Source organism: Selaginella moellendorffii, unplaced genomic scaffold (assembly GCF_000143415.4).
Source record: "Selaginella moellendorffii unplaced genomic scaffold, v1.0 SELMOscaffold_19, whole genome shotgun sequence".
Classification (NCBI taxonomy): Eukaryota; Viridiplantae; Streptophyta; class Lycopodiopsida; order Selaginellales; family Selaginellaceae; genus Selaginella; species Selaginella moellendorffii.
The window spans coordinates 690,181-705,749 of NW_003314280.1; the positions used below are offsets into that span (position 1 = coordinate 690,181).

The following is a 15,569-nucleotide window of genomic DNA, read 5'->3' on the forward strand; positions in this document are numbered from 1 at the left end:
CGACCGGACAGCGTAATTAGGTGTTCGATTGACGAGCAAACTATAGCCACAAAGGCATTGTGTGACCCACCAGGAGCCACACAAGAGAACAAGGAGGTGGCCACTGTGAGTAGAGCACCTCTCCCAGCAGCGGTTACATCAGTGCTGGAGAAAAAGAAAGAAAGAGAAAGGAAGGAAAAAAAAGAAAGAAAGTGGAGGAGGAAGACAAAGAGGGGGTGTGAGTGATAGCATCTCTGGGGCAAAATTCTCGATGGATCGATCCTTGCCCTAGAGAGAGCTAGAGGGATGATCAATGGCTTCTCTATGTATGCCCTAAACGTCTACTGTAGCAGAGGGGGTGAGTAAGCAGCAATGGCACAGGAAACCCGGAGAATTGGAGGGCGAGAGGTTTGTCGCGAGCTTCTTTAGGTAGTGGTTTTTTTTTTGGGGTCTTTTCTTTTTTTTTGCCTTTCTCGTCTGATCCATCCACACACGCACCGCGGCTGGGTTGCTTTCGTGTCCGAATCACAGCAGTCGGGAATTGAGGAGCAGCCAATTCGAATGTCCTGATTGGGATTCCCGGAAGAAGGAGGAGGGATCGATGGTGGATCTGTGCGAGAGGAGGAGGGAAAGAGAGATGGAATAGCGATGAGGCATCCAAAGGAAGAGGACAGGGTAGCCTATGGTAGAGTGGCGCTTCTCCATCCTCTCCCTCCCTCTCTCTCTCAATCTATTTCTCTCTCTTCTCTCTCAATGCTCGAGGAGCTTCCGGAATGTCAATGCAACTTGCGCTGGATCGGAGGCAAATGGGGCAACTAGGCAGCGGCAGCGACGAGGAGGGATCTAGCGCGAGCGAATCGAGAGAGCGGGAGTGGTGGGCGAGGGATTCTTCCATTTCCTGGCGAGGGGTTTTCTTTTAGATCGTCTTGCCCGATCGATCCGGGGCCATTCTGGATCGGGAGCGACGTGGGCGGCGGGGGATTGGAGGGATCCGTGGTGGGTTCCCGAGGATTCGTGGGAATTCACGAGGTTTGGATTGGCGGGGAGCCGAGGCGCCCGGGTGGCGACAAGGGGACGTAGGAGTCAGGGGGGAACAGGGGCAGGGCGGGGAAATAGAAGCAAAGGATAAACAACGAGCATAGCTCTATCTTCTCTTTCGCGCGCGAGGCGATCTCTCTCCCTTCGCGACCACGAATCACCTCCTCCTCGAGAGACGTGTCGGTGGAGCTAGTCAATCCATAGCCATAGCTCCATGATATCACGGCTGAGGTAAGACCTCCGATCCAGCGAGTTTGGCCGAGCACCACGCGACGATGCCAATGCTCGCGCCAGCGATCCGGCGGGGGCTAGCGGTCGTGGGCCTGGGAAGCAAGGATAGCAGCGGCGGTGGCACGGAGTCGCCAGAGGCGGATTTGACGCCTCCCGGATCGTCGGAGCTCAAGCGCAGCCTCCGCAAGGGGCTGGCGGCCGTGGGGCTCGGCCCCAAGGAGCAGGACACCTCGCCATCGCCGCCCGTCACCTCCGCGCTGCCGCCGCAAGAGGAGATCCTCAAGCAGCGGATTTGCGAGCTCGAGGAATCGCACGCGCGGCTCACCACCGCCTTGATCCATGTTATCAACAACGCGCCGGAGCCCGTGCTCGGCACTCTGGAGCCGGTGCTCGAGACGCTCGATCCGTCCATCCTTCCGCCAAAGCAAGCGTCGGGCTCCGACCAAGGGAGCCGCGAGTCGTCCGTCAAGGACGTGGATTCGCCGGTTCTACTACCGCCGATCGACACCACCTCCGAGGCCAGCCCGGTGACCGCCCCAGTGGATTTTATCACTGTCGAAGGGAGTGGTGGTGGTGGCGGTGGTGGCGGTGGTGGCGGCGGCGGTGGCAGCGGTGGCAATGAAGGTGGTGCTGGCGGCGATGGAAGTGATTTTCTATCGGCCTCGAGGAAGATGCTTCCCAAGCACTTTGGCAACGTCTTGCAGTCCATGGGACAGGCCGTGTACATCTTCACTCCCTCTGGCGAGGTGACATACTGGTGAGTTCTTCGCAAAGGTTGGATGGATTTTTCGAGAGCTTTTGCCAACTTCGCTTGCTTGCTTCTTCCCAAAGTTTGGATTTTGCGAGAGCTCTGCCAACTTCTCTTGCAAAGTTTGTATTTTTTTCTAGAGCTTTGGCAACTTTTGTTTCTTGTTCTTTGGCAGGAACCACGCCGCGGAGCTTCTTTTGGGGTGGAGCGAGGCCGAGGCGGTGGGACGCAAGGTGTCCGAGCTCATTGTGGAGCAGTCGGCTCAGGGGTTCTTGTCGGAGCTGGTTGCGCGGCTAGGGAATGGCGAGTCGTGGACGGGCCAGTTCCCGCTCAGGAAGAAGAACGGGGAGGTTTTCACCGCCTCGGTCTCGGACAATCCGTTCTATGACGACAATGGTGTGCTCATGGGCATCGTCGGCGTGGCCCACGACGTACGTATGCTCCAGGAGCAGCCGAATCCACTGGCGGCTCCTCGAGAGAACTGGGAAGATCTGGAGAAGCAGCACAAAAAAACTCCGTTTCCGTCATCGGTCTCTCAGTTGGTACGAGTGATGCTTTCCAAGTTGAGATCTTTCTGTTCTTACTTTCGGTTTCCTTCCTTGCCAGGCTTCTAAAGTTATGTCAAAGTTGCGAGTGAACGACAACAGCGACGATCGAGAAGGTGGCAGCAATGGCAGCCAGAAATCCCACGAAGAATCGCCCGGTGACAAGAAAAGGCACGACTTCCAGTCTCCGCCAGGGAGCGGGGCATCGCCAACCAAATACTCCTCGAGACAGCAGCAGCAGCAGCAGCTCGATTCGGACGGAAGTCCCCACAGCGAAGAGAACCGCTGGAACGGTGCTCGGAGAGCTCTGAGCAACAAGGCCGAGACGTGGATGGCGAAGAAAGGAATAAGCTGGCCGTGGAACTCTCCTCCGGATTACAGTGACTCGTCGGACTCAAGCGTGAAGAAGAACAACATCATCTGGCGACTCGTGAAAAAGCCGAGAGATCATGAAAGCGGAGAGAACAGACCGAGGTTCGGGCATAGCCACAGCACCCCACCCAGGCTCTACAACGCCGGCAGCCATGATCCGGAGGAGTTCGTCGGAAGTGGTGCCAGTGGACAAAGCAGCGAGTCGAGCTTTCAAAGTTTGAACCATTCGGGAGTGGAGGACGCGGAGGAGATTCGCTGGGAGGAGCTCACGATCCGCGAGCTGATCGGACAGGGTGAGTGTCAAAGTTTGATCGGTCAAGTCTCTCTTTCTTTGCTTTTTTTCCGCTGAGAGTGTGCTTGGCTTAACAGGCTCCTGTGGATCCGTGTACCGTGGAATGTGGTGTGGATCTGTAAGTGCGCTTTTGTTTTCTAAAAGTTTGAGCTTTCGTCACTCGTGATTGTCTTTCCAGGATGTCGCTGTCAAGGTTTTCTCCGAGCGTGGATTTTCTCCAGCTCTTCTGGATGATTTCCGCAAGGAGGTGGCGATCATGAGGAAAGTCCGCCACCCGAATGTGCTGCTGTTCATGGGAGCCGTGGCGACGCCGGACAATCTCTGCATTGTCACCGAGTTTCTTCCTCGGTGAGATTCGATCTTATCCTTCGTGTTTCCATTTTTTTCCGTTCTGGATTGTGACCGGAAGCTTGTGGTCGTGGCAGTGGAAGTTTGTTTCGCTTGTTGCATCGGAAAACTCCTGGATTGGATCTGAGGCGCCGACTGAGAATGGCTTTAGACATTGTAAGTTGATAGATCTTTCTTCTCTCCTTTTCTCTTGAGAGTGACTTGGTAATGACAGGCACGAGGAATGAATTATCTTCACCACTGCAAGCCTCCAATCGTTCACCGCGATCTCAAGTCCTCGAACCTCCTCGTGGACAAAGATTGGACCGTCAAGGCGAGATTTTTTTCCTCCTTTCCCTTTCCCGGGGTCTCATTCCATTGATCTTCCAAAATGTAGGTGGGGGACTTTGGTCTTTCGAGGCTCAAGCATGCAACGCTCTTGACAACAAAGTCAGGACGCGGGACTGTAAGTTCTTCTCTCTGTTTTCGAGCTTTTCTCTAAAACTTTTCCTCTGGCAGCCACAATGGATGGCGCCGGAAGTGCTGAGAAACGAGCCTTCTGACGAGAGGTTTGCATCGAATCAAATTCTTTCTCTTGTTCATGGCTGGATCGAGAAATAATCTGCTGGTTGTCGCTGTTTCTAGAGCCGACGTCTACAGCTTTGGCGTGATTGTATGGGAGCTCGCCACGGAACAAGTTCCCTGGGACGGAATGAATCCCATGCAAGTAAGTTCTTCCAAAACTCTCTCAAGAACACGGACTTCTACTCTCCAAAACAGGTTGTGGGAGCTGTGGGATTCATGAACCAACGATTGACAATCCCTCCAAACACAGACCCGGGATTGACTGCTCTCATGGAACAATGCTGGCAAAGGTAGACCTCCAATTTTTATCTCCCCAATCTCACAGATCTCTCTCGTACTTCCTCCAGCGATCCCAAAGCGCGACCCTCTTTCGAGGAGATCATCGCCAAGATCCGCGAATTGCTAGCACAAATAGCGGGATCGGCATCGAAGTCACAGTCGAATGCTAGCGAAGAATCGGCCGCACAGAGTTGAGAGAAGAAGCGCTTGTGTATAGCTAAAAGCTGTATATTTGATATGCTTTTTGGTGTCATATTCTTTCGTTAAAACCTCTTAACAACAGGGAGCTTTAGGGCTCGTCGGTGTAAGCTAGGTCTAGGGTATTCTCCTGTGGCGGAGCGAGCGCGCCATGGCGCCGGGGGAAGGGGGATTGGCGCCACTGCACTGAGAGCTGCTGATTCCAGGCAGCATTCCCGGGGGCGATGGCGCAGAGCAACGGGAAGAAGTATCTGGGTGTTACTGAGCCTATCTCCACTGCCGGGCCGACGGAAGCTGATTTCGCAAGAACGCGCGATCTTGAGAAGGTTAGCGTTGAGTCGAGTTGTGAGAGGGATTTTTTGGCCTTCTTTCTTCCAGGTTTTGACTGAGGCTGGATTGTATGAGAGCCCCGAGGAGGCGGTTCAGCGTGAGGAAGTTTTGGGAAGGCTTGACCAGGTTTGAGACTCTGCATTGATTTTTCTTGCTTTTGCTTTCTCGGGATTGTATCTGAGATGGAGTGTGTGTGTTTCTTGCAGCTTGTCAAGGAATGGGTGAAGAATATTTGTCTTAGGAAGGGATACAGTGAGCAGCTCACTCAAGAAGCCAATGCCAAAATTTTTACTTTTGGTTCTTATAGATTAGGAGTAAGCTTTTCTGCCGCTCTTGTGTGTTGGAGAGTAACCAGCTTATGCTTCCCAGGTACATGGACCGGGTACCGATATAGATACACTTTGTGTTGGCCCCCGTCATGTGAGCAGAGAGGTGAGTTTTTCTCTCCTTTTGCTTTGTACATCCAATTCTTAACTTTGGCTCGTTGCTTTTGTATAGGAGGATTTTTTTGGTGTCTTTCATGGAATGTTAGAAGCTATGTCCGAAGTGACGGAACTTCATCCTGTCCCGGACGCTCATGTTCCAGTTATGAGATTCAAATTTAGCGGAATAAGCATTGATCTCTTGTATGCTCCGCTTGCGGTGTGGACGATTCCGGAGGTGAGAAACTTCGATTTTTACAATCTTTTCTAATACAGTTTGTGCACAGGATTTGGATATTTCGCAAGAGTCCATACTCCGGAATTTGGACGAGCCGAGTGTCCGCAGTCTCAATGGCTGCCGTGTCACAGACCAGATATTGCGATTGGTTCCAAATATTGAGGTATCTGGTTTTTTTCTCCTCTTTTATAATGTCAATGAGCTTTCAACTAGCGGTAGTTTCTTTCAGCATTTTCGGACTACGTTGCGGTGCATGAAGCTGTGGGCCAGGAAGCGCGGCGTCTATTCGAATGTAAGTGTGGCGCTCTTTTTTCGAGTTTGATTCTTCCACTTCGCATGTAGGGCATCACTGTTAGAGATGCGGTTGTGAACAAGGACATGATTTTTTAGTTCCATGAGGCAGAGGAGACACAAGCTTGCTCTCTGCAGCCATGGAAAGATAGTACTGCAAACTCTATCGACTTATGAATTCTACGCAGGTGACAGGATTTCTTGGGGGTGTGAACTGGGCATTACTTGTTGCGAGAATCTGCCAGCTTTACCCGAACGCTCTTCCGAGCATGCTGGTGTCACGGTTTTTCCGGGTTTACACACAGTGGCGGTGGCCCAATCCTGTAATGCTGTGCGAAATAGAAGAAGGTTCACTGGGCCTAAGTGTTTGGGATCCGCGGAAAAATCCTCGTGACCGGACTCATCAGATGCCGATTATAACTCCTGCTTATCCTTGCATGAACTCGAGCTACAATGTTTCTTCGAGCACGCTCCGAGTCATGGTCGAGGAATTCAGTCGTGCAAATGGCATCTGTGAGGTACGTATCTTATAAAAGGTTTTTCTTTTCTTGTGACACTGGATCCTGGCAGGTGATTGAAATGAATAAAGCTGAATGGAGTGCGCTTTTTGAGCCTTACGCTTTCTTCGATGCCTATAAAAACTACTTGCAAATCGACGTCTTTGCTGCAGACAACGATGATCTCCGTAGATGGAAGGGCTGGGTCGAGTCACGGCTCCGACAACTCACGCTCAAGGTTGGGCTTGACCGGGAAGTTTTCTCCTTTTGAAATCTAATACTTTAAATGCAGATCGAGAAACATACGTATGGCATGCTCCAATGCCATCCACATCCTTGCGACTTTGTGGACGAGTCTAAAGAAGGAAAGCACTGCGCGTTCTTCATGGGGTTGCAAAAGAGACAGGGCCTTCCATCACAGGAAGGGCAGCAGTTTGATATTCGTCTCACGGTAGAGGAGTTTAGGCAGTCCGTGACTGGGTATCAGTTGTGGAAGGAAGGAATGGACATAGCAGTGTCGCATGTCCGCCGGAGACAGATTCCAGCCTACGTTTTCCCCGGTGGAACAAAGCCAGCTCGGCCTCCGAAAGTAACTGGAACCGGAAGGCTGGTTGGAACGAACTCGCTCCCGACGGAACTTGATACACCACCTCTGAAGCGTAAGCTGGACTCGGAGACGACCCCTCCCGAAGGCTCCAGGCCCCTGCGACGTACTAATACCGGCGTTTCGGAAGCTGGAAGCTGTCAAGCTCCCGCAAAGCCCGAGAAGCAGGAAGCATACGCGGATGCAACACCAGCTACGTTATTGAGGCCGGATGCGAACGCAGCAAATTTTGGATTTCCAGAAATCCAACAGAATGGACCGGGCTCGGCAGCTGTACAGGCTAAGCAGACGCAGCCGGCAACTTTCGTGTTTCAACAAACCGTCGCACCTTTGGAGGAGCTAGAGGTCTCTTTTTTCTCTTCTTTTGCTTTCAAGCTTGTTGGTCCGCGTTTGTGATTTTTTTTCTTCTGGTGGCACTGACTTTGACAACTCTGGTTTTCTTGCCCGCTTTTTATCTTGGTTTTTGTTCCAGGCTGCGGGAACCTCGTCAATCGCAGCAAGCAGTGCCGCAGCGGCAGCGGCAGCGGAGATCCGGAGGCCCGTGATCAGGCAAGCTTTGAGATTCGGAGTAGTCTACTAACAGTGCTCGAAGTTTCGTGACGGGAATTTTCCTTGTCTCATTTTTTGTTTCGCGTTTCATCGCAGGCTTTGCTCCGCGAGTGTTCCACCATCGACTAGTGCTCCGCCAGGAAACCATTTTGTTAACCGGTGACGATGGAGAGCTCGATCGCTCAAGCAAAATTCTTCCACAGTGAAAGGGAGCAAGACGAGGGAAAAGAAATGGCTCTTCATAGGAAGATTTATAGGCTGTGAGACACACGGTTATAATGAATATACATACGTTTAAAACTCGATTTCTAGGGTTTTGGAAGTTCTAGCCTAGCGAGGAAGAAATGGGGCTCGTGCTGCGTCTGGCGGTGCCGCATTCCTTCTCCCTCGCGCGCGTCGTGTGTAGCTATGGATTCTACATGATGCAGCCGAACAGATGGCTGCCGGAGAGCGGCGATCTGGAGCGGCCGCTGCGGCTCAAGGACGGGCGTGCTGTGGTGACGATTTTGTCGGAGGAAGCGCCCGGGATGCTGGCTGTGAGGGTTTTGGGCGTGGGGGAGCTCCCGGCGGACGATCGGGAAGAAATTCTGGTGAGTAGGTTCTTAGATTGTGTACGTTGTGTAAGGGAGAATTTCGTTGTGACAGAGCCAAGTGAAGAGGATGCTGAGGCTTTCGGATGAGGAGGATCTCCTGGTGACTGGCTTCCATGCTCTTCATCCCAAAGCCAAGGAGGAAGGCTTTGGGAGGCTGATACGATCGCCGACGCTGTTCGAGGACATGGTGAAGAGCATTCTTCTCTGCAATTGCGGGTAAGTGGATTGGATGACTCTTTCTTTTGTTTCATGCTCTTGTTTCTTGTAGGTGGGGAAGAACTTTGCAAATGGCCAGGGCCTTGTGCGAGCTCCAGTTTGAGCTCAAGGGAGCTCCAGTTGGATACACCAAGGTGCTTGCGTACGAAAAGATTGAATTTGCGGTCACCACGGTTTCGTCTTCGTCGAAAAAGAGGAAGAGTGTGGTCGCCAGAAGCACAACCAAATCGAGGGTGAAAAGACTGCAAAAAGCTTTCAATGAGAGCATGCAAGGCGCTGGGCTTGCTCCATCCGAAATGCTGGAGGCTGAAACTGGGACGCAGGCTTTCGATACACAAGTCGGAGCTTTTCCAACCCCGGAAGAGCTGAAGGATTTGGAGCCGGACTTCCTCTCCAAGCGATGCGGCCTTGGATACCGAAGCAAAATGCTGGTGAAGCTAGCACAGGACGTTGCTTCCGGGGATTTGGAGCTGGGAAAGTTTGAAGGCCCAGACGCACTCCAAGGCGACAGCTTGAGATGCGCCGTTTTGAAGGTCTATGGATTTGGGCCCTTCTGTTGTGCCAACGTGATGATGCTACTCGGGAACTACAACGTTATTCCGGCCGACTCAGAGACTCTTCGACATCTTAAACAGGTGAGAGTTATCCTCTGTTTTCGTTCATATCTGCTGCATTTAACAGTTTCATGTTCTTAGTTTCACGGTACGCAAGGTGTTACAAAGCAGAATCTTGCAAAAGTTGTTGCAGCAGTCTACGAGAAGTACAAACCTTACGAATTTCTGGCCTACTGGTATTTCCTTCTGGTCTTCTCCTTTCGCTCATTCATGTCCTTATTTTCTAGGTGGGAGATATGGAGATCTTACGAACAGCGTTTTGGAGATTTGACACGAATGGCTGCGTCCGAGTTTCATCAGATCACTGGTGTGAACATGAAGAAGCTCAACGCGGAAACTTCGTAGCCAACAGGCGAGTTTTCTCTATCCATTTTATCGTTACATTTTAGGTTATGCGGGTTTCTTTCTCCAGGGCGGTTTCAGCATGAAAAAGGTGAGGGAGGGGCTTTACATCGGGTGCCTGGATGATGCGCTCAAGTACCTGTTTGGATCCGAGTCCGGGATCACGCACGTCCTGTCTCTGGCGTCTCTCAACTTCCTCACGGATGACAAGTCGCTGAATGCGTTCTCGGCCTTTAGAATGCGGGCGTCTCTGCGCAGCTCCCTCATGGAGTCTGTGAAGAACCCAAATGCGGATGCTGCGGCCAGTCGTCCCGAGCCAGTCACTGCCGAGCAAGCTGCTGCAAACAGAGCCAAGCTGGTCCGGAAAACTGTTCCTTTGATCGACACAGAGGCTCAGAACCTGCTCGATTATCTGGAAGAGTGCCTGGAGTTTATTGACAAGGGAAGGAGTGAAGGGTCTGTGCTCGTCCACTGCGTAGCTGGTATTTCCCGCAGGTAACGTCCTTGTATTCTGATGCTCATCCTTCCTTTTTTTTTTATCACCTCAGTGCTACGGTGATCACTGCCTACCTTATGCGGAGCGAAAGGCTGATACTGAAAGGTCCTTTGATTCTCCCGTGTCATCAGAAAAGAACTCACACGAATTATTTAGTTTTAACATTGCAGAGGCGCTCGCTTCTTTAAAAGAATGTAGCAAAACAGCTTGCCCAAACAAAGGATTCAAGCGTCAGGTAAGAATGTGCTGCTCGCAAGTAGTTTTTTCACCGTCTCTTGTTCCCTTCAGCTGCGGATGTTTGAGGAGATGGGCTGTGTCGTGGACAAAAACAACAGTATTTACAAGAAATTTCACCTGGAAAATCTCGGTGAGCTCGTGGTTACTTTTCTCATCGGATCCCAGGTTCTAATGCTTGCTAATCAGGAAACATGTATGGGAAAGGCCAAAAGATCGAGCTTTTGCAGTTCGCAGTAGATCCAAGCTCCCACGCAGAAAACCAGAATCCATCAGGTGGAAAGTCAGGCACCTTCTTCCGCTGCAAAAAGTGCAGGCGCTTGCTTGCGTTGCAAGGCAATGTTCTCGCTCACGCTCCCGGCGCTCAGGAGAAACCATACAAGTGGAAGAAAGGCGATGAGGACGAGACTTCAACCTCGCAGGTGCCGGACTCTTGTGCCGCCCTGTTCGTGGAGCCAATGCAGTGGATGACTACAGGTAAACAGCTCCATTTCATGTTTTTTTCATTGCTAATGCACAGTGATTTCTCCGTGCAGTCCAACAAGGGGAGATGGAAGGGAAACTCTCTTGCGCAAATTGCCACAGCAAAGTCGGGAGTTTCAACTGGGTGGGAGTGCAATGCAGCTGCGGTACTTGGATCAACCCGGCATTCCAGTTGCACACAAGCAAGGTTGATGCGTCATGGACATAAATGCTTGAGAAGAGGTAATTCTCTGGTTTTCTATGATGTTCGAGCAAACTCCATTAAATTTCCTCTCAGAGAAATGCTCTGAACGTGGCAGAGCACAGTGTTTTTCTCATCGCATCTCCCTCACCAAGAACACCGAGAAGGTGACAATGACGAAGGAGATGAGGAACGACATGATCATCTCAGTGAGGAGGCTGTCCATGGAGAATCCCAGCAGCGGCGACACCTGCACCCCCGGCGGCGATTTCTTGAGCGCAAACAGGCGGAGGGCGTTGCATTCGTGGCAGGCGGAATCCATGGCGAGGATGCCGCTGGCGGCGCCGCCCAGCGCGTAGAGGGCGGCGGGCGGCGGCGTCACCTTTGGGAAGCGCATGAGCGCCGACGAGTAGGCGAGCGCGGAGGTGGAGGAGATGGTCGCAACCGTGGCGCCCAGGACCAATCCATCGCACAGCCACGGCGTCGCGCGGATGTGCCTCGCGATTTGCCTCAGCCCGGAGGCCATTCCGGGCGCTCCAAATCCGAGCCCTGCGAGGCTTCCAAGTCCTGGGAGCCAAAATCCTTGATAGCGATGCTGGAGAGAGCTGCTGCTGCTGCTGCTCGTGCTGGGCATCGTTTCGGTCTTAGAAAATTCTCTTGTTGTTGCTCTGCTTGTCGTTCATGGAAGGTGGAGTTTGCTGAAAACAAAGTAGCAGTTTTGGGCAGTTGACAGGGGCGCGTGTGTTCGGCGGGCACTGTTCCTGTGGCAGTTGACGTGGCGGCCGTTGACAGTTCAGCAGAAACTATTATAAAAGGCAATAAAAGGATCTATATTAAATGTGTAGAGGCCAAAGATTTTACTAAAAAAGAAAATTGCATGCATATAAAAATACAGAATAAAATGAGAGAAAATATATACAATCAAGAATGATTCTCCATTGCTTATTGCTCTCCATTGCTCAAATTTCTAAAGTAGTTTGTAAAGTTTTGATTTACTTAAATTTATTATTATACATATAAATTTTAAATTTAAATGCAAAATTATTTTCGTCATATGTTAATGTTACACAACCCATGATTTAAGATACACCAGCGTGGCATCATCGGGTGAGCTGCCACTCCCCGTGACACCATTCTCTCCCGCCACTCCACCAGCCGCTTTCCTGCCTCAGTCGTCCGCTTCTTGGAGCTGGAGTCTCTATTCCCTGACCACGTCACCTCTGCCAGCGCGGAAGTCCGCGGCCACACCAGCCCATCCAGCACGTTCGCATCGGCCAACTCAGACCACAGGGCGGCCTCAGCGCCAATCACAAGCGCCGCCTCCTGCCGCGTCAGCCCGTACGCCAAGTCAAAGTCATAGATCCGCTGCCACGTCTTGTACGGCGCGCACCACGACCCGCCGCTACCACCGTAGTTGAAGGACGCGTCGTCACCGGTGATGCTCAGCGACGGCGGCACCACCGTCCGGTTGGGCTGGTCGAATCGCGAGTCGTTGAGCAGGAAGTCGCCGCGACCACAGTCGAGGTAGAGGAAGTCGGACGACGACACCACCGCGCGGTACCCCGCCGACGTCACCGCCTTGGTGTTGATGGCCCCGTTGTTCCACGTCTGTATGACCGTTGACCCCCTGGGGAGGAGGTCAGCAGACACGTTGACCGCGGCGTCGAGCAGAATATCCTCCCAGTACACCACCGTCTTGTTGCGCGACGCGATCATCGGGTACGTCCTGTTGACGAAGAGCTCCAGGAGGCTGCCCATGGTGGCGTTCCCGGAGGAGACGAGGCGTGAGAGCTCCTCGCTCGCGTTCCAGCAGCCGGGGGCTATCTCGTCGGCCCCTGCGTGGTAGAAGGAGTCCGGGAAGAGGGCCGTCACCTCCTCGATGATGTGCTTGAGAACCTGGTAAGTTTTTGGGTGTAGGGGATTGAGCTGCCCGGCACCTGGCTCCGACGCCATGCGTTTGCTCCAGTCTTGAGTGTTGGGATCCCACCACATCTTTCCCAGGCATGTTAACATCTCTGGGTACGCCGCTCCCCATGATGCTGTGTGTCCTGGACAAAAGCTTTGACTTTAGAAAGAAAAATCTGGAAGTTTTTACCTGGAGCGTCGATCTCGGGGATAACTCTGACACCGCGAGACCTGGCGAAGGCCACAATGCGCTTCACGTCCTGACGTGAGTACGTAAACTCCGGCCCATACGAGCCTTTTTTGGACAGCTCCGGCTCCGACTCCAGGAGTAGAGGGAACGAATGCGAGTCCGATATGTGCCAGTGGAAGACGTTGAGCTTGTTGTAACTGAGAGCCTGGATGGTCCGAAGTATGTCCTTGACCGGAAAGAAGTTCCTGGATGTGTCCAGCAGGAGTCCCCTGTGAGAGTAGAGCGGCCAGTCTGTGATTCGGACCCCGTAGCTTATGAAGAGCTTGCGAGCTTGCGAGTCAAACTGCACCAGTTGAGAGAATGTTTCCAGCCCGTGGAGAGCCCCCCACGTTGTGTTCGACACAATCGAGGCAGAGTCACCCTCTGAAACCACCAGTGTGTAGGATTCGTCCACACCATTCTGTAAGCCGGCTCGTAAGTCCGACACGGAGATGACGAGCCGTGAAATAGTTGCTTGTGCGGACTGAGAAGAAATGCGAGCTTGAATGGACACTGCAGACCATTTCTCAGTACAAACTTGACGCTTGTACCTCGATGCAGCAGCTCGCAACAGCTTTGGAGAACCCGCAGGCACCGAGATCGTGAATGTTGGTGAAATCAAATGGCATGACCTGTCGATGGCCTCAACAATCTGAGGCTGCGGCCACAGAAACAAATCGGAGCCCCTGCAAACCTGCACGGACCAGAAGATGAGAAAGCCGAACAGTCTTCTCATCTCCATTTTGTGATGTGAATCCTCTGAAGAAAATGTTAGCATATTTATTTAGAAGGAACGCGCGGCATCAACAAATCCCACCTAGAGCTGCCGCCCAAACAGAAGATTTTATGGATTGAAGAAGTGAACAGCTCCAATGTTGTTTGTCCACTAGCAACTGTAGTCGGTGGTAAGTACAAGAAACAAAGCTGGCTTCTCACTCGCCTTATTAATCCGATTTGTCGTCGTTTATGGAGAGCAGAGTCATTGCTTGAACGCTCGCATCATCCAAGCTGTCCATAGAGATCTGCACAAAACATAAGGCCGCCATATGCAACAGGATGAAAAATAATTCATTGACTTACTAGAAGTATGTCTTCGTCTGTTCCAAAAGACTTACGTGCTTCGTCCAGCGCTTCAAGCGGCAGCTTATCGCTGCAACTGTAAAGACAAGATGTGAGGAGACAAAACACAGCGCCTAGCACCTTGAGCTTGATGGATCTTTTATTTCGAACTCGTTGGTTTCTAGATCATACCCGCAAATAACCACATAATGGCCTGCAAAATCAACATCACCTGTAAAAGACGTGGTACAAGAAAAAAGTCTCTTCACCTGTGTAGCCAGAATGTAACCCGCAACACAAACACACTTCGAGCCAAGGATGGCTGTAAAGACCAGGAGAAGCTCTAAGAAAATATTCAGAATTTGAAAATAAAAAGTACCTGAGCTTGTGTTTGTCAACTAGCGCAATAGCAAGATATCGTCCAGAAAGAATCAGCATTGCCAATTCTTCGCCAGATATGGATCTCCACTGTGTCACTTTCGCTTGAGTGTCAAATGAGTAGATGTTATACTGCTACCTGTATCTGAATCCCAGCTTGAGGAGCTTTCTCAAACAGCTTATTTACCCGTTTCTCGTCGGCTTCCATATTATCCTGCACGATACCATTAGCTTCTCCATGAAAAGAACATTGCAACTACAACGAACATAGGTAGCTTTAACATGCAAAAGGCAGGCGATTCGACTTACACATCAAACTGTGGACGATCGACCTCTAAATACATACAGTTAGAAAGCGTTTGGAAAGAGCTACGCGTACGAACCTTGTAGAAAGACTCGACTGCCAGAAGTGGATTTGCTCCAAGGGTGATCGTCAAAAAGGCCACATCCACCGAAAAATGGCGAAGGAGATAAGCCAAATCAACAGTCCAAATGCTGCCAGCCACAGGGAAGAAAGAAAAATCAGCACGCACTTAAGGTTGCCTATAGGACCTACCTCGTGTTACGACAGAGCTGGGACAATGTCTTTAAATTACAGCTCTCAATCCCGAGAGCTCGAAGCACCATCGAGACACAAGCGAGCCCACAATCCCAGCTCCTAAGCTGGCGGACATGGGGAACCTGGAAAGAAGAACAAAAAGAACTATCACGGCACAATCATAGCAACGAAGGATTGCTATCTATAATATACTCACATCAATAGAATTCGACCGAGGAAGAGGTCTGTCACAGTCGATGAAAGGGGAATGCACGGAATCCCATTTGTATATTTCCACGAGCGATTTCGTGGCCCAGGCACTGTTCGCGGTCCTCCGAGACCTACCTCCTTCCGATCCCGCCATTCCCTTGTCAGAGCATGATCTTCAGACAAATCCTGCGACAACGACAAAATCGCCGGCCAGCGAGAGATTTTAGAGCAGCAGCTGGTGTGAATCACCTCGAATCACTCCATTCTCGATCCTGGGACTCTCATCAGAGAGAGATCCCGCCGCGCTCGCCGCGCCGATGCCGATTCACCTAAAGACCTCTCATCGGCATTGCCGAAATCTCGCGCAATGCGGATTGGAGCGCGCCGCGCAGCCGCTCACCCCTGGAAGGAAAACCTATGAATGAAACCACGGTCATTTCCCAGCCAGAAAGCCTCCGCGGCATATTCCACCCTGTTCTCAAGCTTTTGGACTCGATGCGGTATATTCTACCCTGTTTTTCAAGCGGGGAATCGAACCTCGGACCTTCAACTAAAGCCCGGATTCG

The 15,569-nt window shown here is 51.7% G+C and overlaps 5 protein-coding genes across 11 annotated transcripts; 3 read left to right on the plus strand and 2 right to left on the minus strand.

Annotated features, from left to right (window-relative positions):
- Positions 1-194: 194 nt before the first annotated feature.
- On the plus strand, positions 195-4,693 carry LOC112347043 (RGS domain-containing serine/threonine-protein kinase A-like). Its single transcript, XM_024677176.1, has 12 exons — positions 195-2,005; positions 2,172-2,538; positions 2,603-3,206; positions 3,283-3,323; positions 3,384-3,553; positions 3,631-3,709; positions 3,768-3,866; positions 3,930-3,998; positions 4,052-4,101; positions 4,178-4,259; positions 4,313-4,407; positions 4,465-4,693. The coding sequence occupies exons 1-12, from the start codon at positions 1,293-1,295 to the stop codon at positions 4,589-4,591; spliced, it is 2,496 nt and encodes an 831-aa protein (XP_024532944.1). The 5' UTR covers positions 195-1,292; the 3' UTR covers positions 4,592-4,693.
- Positions 4,694-4,703: 10 nt separating this feature from the next.
- Positions 4,704-7,830, plus strand: LOC9651282 (nuclear poly(A) polymerase 1). Of its 2 annotated transcripts, XM_024677179.1 has the most exons (12): positions 4,704-4,920; positions 4,973-5,050; positions 5,131-5,238; positions 5,294-5,356; positions 5,423-5,584; positions 5,634-5,747; positions 5,814-5,876; positions 6,064-6,393; positions 6,446-6,610; positions 6,665-7,321; positions 7,449-7,525; positions 7,622-7,830. In XM_024677179.1, the coding sequence occupies exons 1-12, from the start codon at positions 4,819-4,821 to the stop codon at positions 7,686-7,688; spliced, it is 1,986 nt and encodes a 661-aa protein (XP_024532947.1). In that variant the 5' UTR covers positions 4,704-4,818; the 3' UTR covers positions 7,689-7,830. The 2 variants fall into 2 exon arrangements, with proteins under 2 accessions (XP_024532947.1, XP_024532945.1); XM_024677177.1 differs by having other exon boundaries at positions 5,634-5,876.
- Positions 7,831-7,853: 23 nt separating this feature from the next.
- LOC9650605 (dual specificity protein phosphatase 12) lies at positions 7,854-11,409 on the plus strand. Of its 4 annotated transcripts, none has more exons than XM_002972222.2 (8): positions 9,194-9,300; positions 9,361-9,785; positions 9,839-9,891; positions 9,957-10,021; positions 10,075-10,153; positions 10,210-10,497; positions 10,557-10,725; positions 10,781-11,409. In XM_002972222.2, exons 2-7 carry the CDS (start codon positions 9,373-9,375, stop codon positions 10,709-10,711), a joined length of 1,053 nt encoding a protein of 350 aa, XP_002972268.1. In that variant the 5' UTR covers positions 9,194-9,300; positions 9,361-9,372; the 3' UTR covers positions 10,712-10,725; positions 10,781-11,409. The 4 variants fall into 4 exon arrangements, with proteins under 4 accessions (XP_024532950.1, XP_002972268.1, XP_024532952.1 ...); XM_024677184.1 differs by having other exon boundaries at positions 10,803-11,409; XM_024677183.1 differs by having other exon boundaries at positions 10,557-11,409.
- Positions 11,410-11,660: 251 nt separating this feature from the next.
- On the minus strand, positions 11,661-13,705 carry LOC9650606 (beta-hexosaminidase 2). The gene is made up of 3 exons (XM_002972418.2): positions 13,636-13,705; positions 12,780-13,577; positions 11,661-12,732 (listed from the first exon to the last, which is right to left on the minus strand). The coding sequence occupies exons 2-3, from the start codon at positions 13,558-13,560 to the stop codon at positions 11,735-11,737; spliced, it is 1,779 nt and encodes a 592-aa protein (XP_002972464.1). The 5' UTR covers positions 13,561-13,577; positions 13,636-13,705; the 3' UTR covers positions 11,661-11,734.
- LOC9651283 (protein GUCD1) lies at positions 13,579-15,484 on the minus strand. 3 transcript variants are annotated; one of them, XM_024677187.1, is made up of 11 exons: positions 15,253-15,484; positions 15,011-15,189; positions 14,812-14,936; positions 14,639-14,750; positions 14,395-14,469; positions 14,257-14,345; positions 14,147-14,199; positions 14,019-14,091; positions 13,899-13,974; positions 13,759-13,840; positions 13,579-13,711 (listed from the first exon to the last, which is right to left on the minus strand). In XM_024677187.1, exons 2-10 carry the CDS (start codon positions 15,155-15,157, stop codon positions 13,763-13,765), a joined length of 828 nt encoding a protein of 275 aa, XP_024532955.1. In that variant the 5' UTR covers positions 15,158-15,189; positions 15,253-15,484; the 3' UTR covers positions 13,579-13,711; positions 13,759-13,762. The 3 variants fall into 3 exon arrangements, with proteins under 3 accessions (XP_024532955.1, XP_024532954.1, XP_024532956.1); XM_024677186.1 differs by having other exon boundaries at positions 14,019-14,109; XM_024677188.1 differs by lacking the exon at positions 15,253-15,484 and having other exon boundaries at positions 14,019-14,109; positions 14,812-14,958.
- Positions 15,485-15,569: the final 85 nt, after the last annotated feature.